The sequence below is a fragment of the Monodon monoceros genome, unplaced genomic scaffold, assembly GCF_005190385.1.
Source record: "Monodon monoceros isolate NGI ecotype Baffin Bay Population unplaced genomic scaffold, NGI_Narwhal_1 Super_Scaffold_9, whole genome shotgun sequence".
Taxonomy (NCBI): domain Eukaryota; kingdom Metazoa; phylum Chordata; class Mammalia; order Artiodactyla; family Monodontidae; genus Monodon; species Monodon monoceros.
The window spans coordinates 12428170-12436397 of NW_021703786.1; the positions used below are offsets into that span (position 1 = coordinate 12428170).

Sequence of the window (8228 nt, forward strand, 5' to 3'; positions counted from 1 at the left end):
TCATAGCATAAGAGAAAAAGTTTTTCTGGAAAACAAAGATTAAGGCTAGTATATTTCCCAAAGTCATAAAGTTATAAGTCATATTCATCAGTTCACTCAGTCCCATGTAATTAATTCCTGTTGATCTGGCTAAAGTAATCAGGTTTTCCATTAGTTTTGTCATATGTTACCCAGTCCAGTGGTATTACCTAAATGCTATCAGAAACTTATATTTGTTAAAAAAAAAGTTCCTTTTTATGAATCTTCTTGAAAATCTTCGTTTTGTAAAAGCATCAAGACAAAACTTAAAATAGCATGGTTAAAGATTTGAGTACAATGCAATCAGCAAGAAACTTGGATATTTCTGTAACATAAAACCAACCAGCTCTGGGACTTCCCGGGTGGTCCAGTGGGTAAGATGCCACACTCCCAATGCAGTGGCCCTGGGTTCGATCCCTGATCGGGGAACTAGATCCCACATGCATGCCACAACTAAGAGTCCACATGCTGCAACTAAGAAGTCTAAATGCCGCAACTAAGAAGCCCACATGCTGCAACTATGAGTCCACATGCTGCAACTAAAAAAAGATCCCACATACTGCAACAAAGATCCCGCGTGCTGCAACAAAGACGGAGTGCAGCCAAAATAAATAAATAAATTAATTAATTAAATATTTTTTAAAATGAAAAAATAAAACCAGCCCTGAGACATACTTTGGTTTTTTTTGGGGGGATTTTATCTAGCTATTCAATAAACTTCCATCACAAATTAGCATAACTCTAGAACTTGAAGTTACCAAATATCTGGAAAGATCATTTTTTAAAATTTATTTATTTATTTATTTTGGCTGCGTTGGGTCTTCGTTGCTGCATGCAGGCTTTCTCTGGTTGTGGCTAGCAGGGGCTACTCTTGTGGTGCGCAGGCTTCTCATTGTGGTGGCTGCTCTTGTTGCATAGCATGGGCTCTAGGCGCGCAGTCTTCAGTAGTTGCGGCACACGGGCTCAGTAGTTGTGGCTCGCAGGCTCTAGAGCACAGGCTCAGTAGTTGTGGCTCACGGGCTTAGTTGCTCCGCGACATGTGGGATCTTCCCAGACCAGGGCACAAACCCGTGTCCCCTGCATTGGCAGGCAGATTCTTAACTGCTGCGCCACCAGGGAAGCCCTGGAAAGATCATTTTAAGTAGACATTTCTAAAATATAATTATTTTTAAAGAGTTTACCCAAAGGTTCTTATCTCATTTACATTTACTTTAAAGTTTAATTATATCAAGTTATTTTCCTTGCAACAGATGTAATAAGGTCTTATTTGATTCCTAGGTACAATAAAGTATTATACTTAATATTAATGACTCTAAAGACATGTTTATATTAATTAGATCAACAAACAAACTTTAATACAGGTATCAACTTAATATTGAATATTTCCCAGTACCCATGAACCTGAAAGTCATTTTGGCTGGTTTCTTTATATTTAATTTGTAAGCGCTTACTTTTAAATTGAATAAAACTCTTTATAAACTCAGTTTTGATAATATTTTTCAGAGGTAGAGATATCTCATATGTATAATGTATACACAGACATGTAATATAAACAAGCCCCCTTTCTGTTCCAGCAAAGAAAGGACACGGTGAGGAACATACAGTGGTGGGTTGCCCCAGGGTAAACTTCTCAGCTTCCTGAAGTACCTCACAAGTAGCTGCTACAGCTCCAAGGCAAGGGAGCCATCCCTTAACAATCTGTTCTAGTCGTTTTGAGAAGTAGGCAATGGGTCGAGGGATATTCCCCAGAGTTTGAATTAATACCCCAAGGCTTCTGCCTTGTCTCTCATGTACAGACAGTTTGAAAGGTTTCTTTAAGTCCAGTAGTTCCAAAGCCAGGGCTGATACTAACTTCCTTTTCATTGTTTCAAAGGCTGTTTGGCACTCTTCAGTTCAAGTAAGGGGCTCAAGATCATGTCCCTTCAGTGCCTCCTAGAGGGGTGTTACTGTGAGTCCATAGTTTGGATCCAAATCTGACAGAGCCCTGACAGTCCCAGAAAACCTCTCAGTTGTCTGCGGGTCTTGGGTGCTCCCAAGCCTGCAGTTGCCTACTTTCTGTCGGGCAAAAGATCCCACTGTCCTTGGGAGAGGACAAAGCCTATATACATGACTTGCTGTTTGCAAATCTGGGCTTTTTTCTGGGAGACATTATATCCAAAATTGGCCAAATAGTTCAGGGTTCTGATGGTATTTTGTAGACATTTATCATATGTAGGACTCACTATGAGCAAGTTGTCCACATATTGGAGTAAGAGTCCTTCATCCAGTATTGTTTCTAAGATCTCCAGCCAACGTCTCCCCAAACAAGGTAGGCGAATTCTTAAATCCTTGAGGCAGGACGGTCCAACAATACTGTTGGACTACCTGTGTTTCTGGGTCCTGCCATTTAAAAGTAAACAGCTGCTGTGATTCTTCTGCAATAGGAATGCAGAAAAAAAGCATCTTTTAAGTCAAGGACTGAGAACCAGCCGCAGTCTCCCGGAATAGCTATGAGCAGAGTGTATGGATTAGGCACCACAGCGCGTAAGTTTTGGAGTACTTCAGTAATAGCCCTCAAATCTTGGACAAAGTGATACTCTGCTGAGTTTGGCCTTTTGACTGGGAGGATAGAGGTGTTATGTGGGGACCCACAAGGTTTAATCAGTCCTGTTTTCAAAAACTTTTCCAGAGTTGGCTGAATTCCCTTTTGGGCCTCTTGTCTGGGAGGATATTGTTTTAGATTAGGTGTCCCAGCATCCCTTTTACAAAGGAGATTTTGTCCCAAAAGGGGGATTGGACGCTCTGGATGTTTCAGGGTGAGGTCCCCTAGTTGGCATTCTAGAGGTTGTACTTCTCCAGAAACTCCCATGACTGGGATAGACTGAGATGTTTTCTGTGCCAACTTGGTATTTACCACAGAATATGTATGTGACACCTATATCTATTAGAAAGTCAATCAACTTGCTCCCCACTGTCAGATTACCTGGGGCTCCTGTGGGGAAATTAGAATCGGACGCCTCAAGTCCAAGGGAGTCCCCAGGGCTCTTCATTTATTATCAGAGTGTTCCTCTCTTTCTACTATATGAGAAGCTCTTGTCTCCTTTTCATGATTTTCTTTCTTTTTCTTTAGTCTAGGGCAATCTTTTCTCCAATGCCCTTCCTCCTTGCAATAAGCACATTGTTCCTTCCCCAATGGTGGCTTACCTTCCATTAGGTTACTTGCCTTCTGGGAATTCAATGCTGCTGCCAGAAAAGCTGCATTCCGTTCTGCATCTTCTTGCTTCTGTTGTTGTTCCCTGTTGTTGAATACTTCAAAGGTAACATATACTAATTGAGAAGGGTTCATTCCAAATGCACCATCTAACTTCTGTAATTCTCTTATATCTGAGGTACTTTGCCTGATGAAGGTCATATTTATCATCCTTACATTCTCAGGGGCCTCAGGGTCTGCATCCGTATAGCACCTATAAGCTTGATAAACCCTTTGTAGAAACTCTGATGGATCCTCATTTGGTTTTTTTTTTATCTCCTGAATTTTGTTTAAGCTCTTTTGTCTAGGTCCCCCCTTGGGTTTTCTTCCAGACCACTGTACGATAAGGTGGCAGCCCTCTGACTCCTTTTCCTCCTGATGCAATAGCATAAATGCTTCTACATTGGAATTTCAACACTTTTCCCTGCTCTTTTGCAAAACACTTCTAATTGCAAGATTGTATTATAATTGAGTGAGCCATTCAGGGGCCATCGCTCCTCTGATCCTAACATGTATTAGGTCCACACTCTATTACAACAGTATATCATCTCTTTGTTAGTCATAGGCTCATGGCTATGTTTTGCCCATTTATTTAATATACACCTCAAGGGGCTCTCCTTCAGGATAGAGGGACTATTTCCCATTTTTATACGTTTGATAACACCAAAAGACACAAATTTTTTCTTTAAATGCATTTATTTATTTATTTATTTTTGGCTGTGTTGGGTCTTTGTTGCTGTGTTGGGTTTTTGTTGCTGTGTGTGGGTTTTCTCTAGTTGGCGGCAAGCAGGGGCTACTCTTCATTGCAGTGTGCGGGCTTCTCACTGTGGTGGCTTCTGTTGTTGTGGAACATGGGCTCTAGGCACACGGGCTTCAGTAGTTGTGGTGCAGAGGCTTAGTTGCTCCGCGGCATGTGGGATCTTCCCGGACCAGGGCTTGAACCCGTGTCCCCTGCATTGGCAGGCGGATTCTTAACCACTGTGCCACCAGGGAAGCCCTGCCACAAACAAATTCTAACGCAAAAAGCACAAACAAATTCCAATGCAAAAAGCACAAACAAATTCCAACATCGATGCACACAAAACAAAAAGCAAATGAACTGGTTCCCAAATCAGGTAGAGTCAAAAAACAACTCCCCTCTCCAACAGGGTACCCCAATCAAATGCAAAACAAATTGGCTTGTCCTGTAAAGGGAAAACCCAAATTGAGGGGAGAATCTGTCCCCCGTTGTACACACCAGAACGACTTACCCTACAAAGGTCGAGTCCATCAACTCGCAGAAGTTTGTCAATTCCTTGCTCCAACTGCCAAGTGCTGGGGTAGCCAGTGCCGCTTCAGGGAATTTTGAAGGGAAGATCCTCAGGACAAATGGTCCTGGCAGCTGCTAGGACCTTGCCCCAAAATTCCCTGACTAGGGCTGGCTAGCCACAAGCAGCAAGGCTCCTGGCTGGCTAAGCCAAATTTGTTACTGAGTCCAAGCTCACTCTGCTCACCACATGACAGGCCAATAAATTGGGAGATGAGGTGTTGAGGCAAGGAATAGAGACTTTATTTGGAAAGCCAGGCATCTGAGAAGATGGTGGACTAGTGTCCTAGAGTACCATCTTATCAGGGTGTGGATGCTAGTTTCTTTTATGGAACAGAGAGGCAGAGGAGTTGAGGAAATAAAGTAAAAAGGCCATAAGTCTTGCCAAACATGTCCTGGTTTTGGCCAGCCTTGGGGAATGTGTTAATTTTTTCTTTTCTGCTGCCATTCACAGGGGGACAGGGTCAGGGTGTTTCCCTGAGAGCTGAACAAGGGCACTTTAGTTTAACATTCAGGCAGAGGAGCAGGGTTCCCCAAGGCAGACCATTATGTATGCCTATAGCTATAGACAGAACAAAAGCAATGGAAAGTACGGGTCAAAGTAAAAGAAACAGATCCAACATGGAGTCAGATTTTGTTCTTCCCTGTTACAGTAGTCCAAGTGGGAGATGATGGTGGTTTGCAATAAGTGGTGACAAAAGAGAGAAAGAAAAGTAGTTAGTTACAGGGTATATATTTAAGGTTGAGCCTGAAACAGGAGGGAAGGGGACAGGGCACAACCCTTAAAGAATGACATAGCCATTGAGGATCTGACATAAACTGGTTCAAACCAACTAGGCCCAAGGTGGTGGAAGATTCAACTTCCAGTAAACCTTGAGCCTCATTATACACTCATTGTAATACATTAGCATGCTAAACAACTCACTGACAGGCACAATGACAGTTCCAAGGCCAACTATAAAGGCCAAAAACAGGCAGGTAGCCTAATTCCTGGAAATCCCCACCCGTTCCCCAAAATAGTTGGAATAATCCTCTCACTTGTTAGCCTATGAAATTACCCAGCCCATAAAAACTAACCACCCCATATTTCCAGGCTGTGCTCACCTTCTGAGATGGACCGCATTCTGTCTATGAAATGTGTATCTCTCAGGGCCTCTCACCTTCTGAAGTGGCCCACACTCTGTCCATGGAGTGTGTATCTCCCTAAATAAACCTGCCTTCTCACTTAGTTCTCGCTTAGCCCCCTTGCCTGCCCACTTACATCCCTCACAAGCATCCTATATTAATAAATCTACTCCTTACCCATCACTTTGCCTCTCACAGAATTCCTTCTGTGCTGAGACATAAAGAACCTGAGCTTCAGTAAGTCCTGACACTAGGTGAGTGGTTTTAATTAAAAGACAGTGGATTTGAGTCCAAATCTGAGTTTTGGCTGAGTAAAAGTCTCAGCCTGTGGGTTCAAGTCCCAATCTGAGTTTTGGCTGCGTTCGAATCCCATATGAGTTGTGTGGTTTCAAGCCTATACACAGATCTTGCTGATGGATAGGATGTGGGGCATGAGAGAAAAAAAAATAGATGTTGACTCCTAGTTTTCTTTTTTCTTCTTCTTCTTCTTCTTTTTTTTTTGGTAGAGGGTGCATTAAATACCAGCTCACTAGAGTTATTTAAAAAGCACCTTTTTAGGGTTTGGGGTCCACTGTACTAGGACTTCTAAAACCTCTGTGTACAAAGGAATCACTGGGAATTTGTTAAACTGCAAATTCTGTTTCTTTTATTTTATTTAATTTATTTATTTTTGGCTGTTTTGGGTCTTCTTTGCTGCACGTGGGCTTTCTCTAGTTGCGGTGAATGGGGGCTACTCTGTTGCAGTTCGTGGGCTTCTCATTGCAGTGGCTTCTCTGGTTGCGGAGCATGGGCTCTATGTGTGCGGGCTTCAGTAGTTGTGGAGTGTGGACTCAGTAGTTGTGGCTCACTGGTTCTAGAGCTCAGGTTCAGTAGTTGTGGCACACGCGTTTAGTTGCTCCGTGGCATGTGGGATCTTCCCGGACCACGGCTCGAACCCGTGTCCCCTGCATTGGCAGGCAGATTCTTAACCACTGTGCCACCAGGGAAGTCCCCTCCCTTTTTTTTTTTAAGATTCCTAATGACTTTGAGGTAGATGATGCTGTTGTCAGATAATAAAGTAATTAGGTGTAAGATATAAAAATAATAAAACTGGGATTTTCCTGGTGGTCCAGTGGATGAGAATCCAGCTTCCAATGCAGGGGACGTGGGTTCAATCCCTGGTCCGGGAAATAAGATCCCACGTGCCGGGCCAGCTAAACCCACGCACCGCAACTAGGGAGAAGCCCGCACACCACAACTACTGAGCCCGTGTGCTCTGGAGCCTACACGCCACAACTAGAGAAGCCTGTGCACAGCAACCAGAGAGAAGCCTGAAACGAAGAGCCTGCGCACCACATTTGAGACACAGTGTAGCCAAAATTTAAAAAATAAACTAATTTTAAAAATATAAATTAAAAATAAAACTGAGGGAAAGAAAGCACTGATTTGAAATTATCTTCCTTTAAGTTCGGATGGAAAATTAAGAAAACTTCCAATTCAAAGCTCTGAGCACAAAATCCAGGTATGTCATGTGGCGGACTTGCTTCTTCAACTGGACCTTAATTCTGCAGCCAATACAAAGAATCCACACTCTAATGAACAGCAAGCTACAAATGATTGTCGGGAATTCCCTGGCAGTCCAGTGGTTAGCACTCTGCACTTCCATTGCAGGGGGCACGGGTTTGATCCCTGGTCAGGGGAACTAGGATCCCACAAGCCCCATGGCACAACCAAAAAAAAAAGATTCTCCCCGTGAAGAAGCCAGTGACTTTGCATTTGATTTTTCCAGCTTGGTTAATTCCCAAAAGTTCAGGCTTTGGAGTCCTAAAGTCTTCTTTAGCATTTAACTAGTTTTTTGCTGGTGGAAGGGGCTGGGACTGTCTCTCCACACATAAGCTGATCTTTGTCATAAATCACTTTTATAATGAGAGAGCAGCTAGGGCACTTCACCACATCTTCCCCATTTGTCAAATCTTCCCAGGTGATGCAGAAGTTACCCCCACACGGGCAGGGGTAGGAGTACCTCTCTGAGTCCTTCTCATATTGGAAGTCCTCGATCTCTACCTCATCGTGAAACACCGCCATCATCGCTGGGGCCAGTAGAGGTCTGTCACCTCCCCCGTCCTACCCAGGCTGGGGTTGGTCCAACTTCTCAGGCCTGGCCTAGCTGGGCCTATTCTCATTCTTTAGGTGAGGAAACTGAGGCTCATGGAGGGTGGGTAACTTGCTCAAGGTCAGATAGCTAGAAGAGGTAGAACCAGGATTTAAACCAATCAGTACAGGGTCAAAGCCTGGGCCCTAACCACATGTGTGCTGCTTCACTCTGAAAAAGGTTTCATTCCCAGGTTTCACTTCCATGGGGGGGGATCACTATGGTGTCCAAAGAAATCATAATTCCAGACCAATACTCTAATACGGTGGAAAGAAAAGAATTGATTCAGGTCATGACTGTCCTGTTACTAATGATTTAAGGAATCAGAGCAAGTAATGCATTATGCCTGTGTATGAGAAATGGAAAGGCATCTGAGCATGCAGCGCTAAGAGAGTATATTCATGACACTAATTGGGAAT

General features: G+C 43.4%; 1 protein-coding gene across 1 annotated transcript; it reads right to left on the minus strand.

Annotated features, from left to right (window-relative positions):
* Positions 1-7493: 7493 nt before the first annotated feature.
* LOC114889481 (DPH3 homolog) lies at positions 7494-7742 on the minus strand. The gene is made up of 2 exons (XM_029212791.1): positions 7639-7742; positions 7494-7563 (listed from the first exon to the last, which is right to left on the minus strand). Exons 1-2 carry the CDS (start codon positions 7740-7742, stop codon positions 7494-7496), a joined length of 174 nt encoding a protein of 57 aa, XP_029068624.1.
* Positions 7743-8228: the final 486 nt, after the last annotated feature.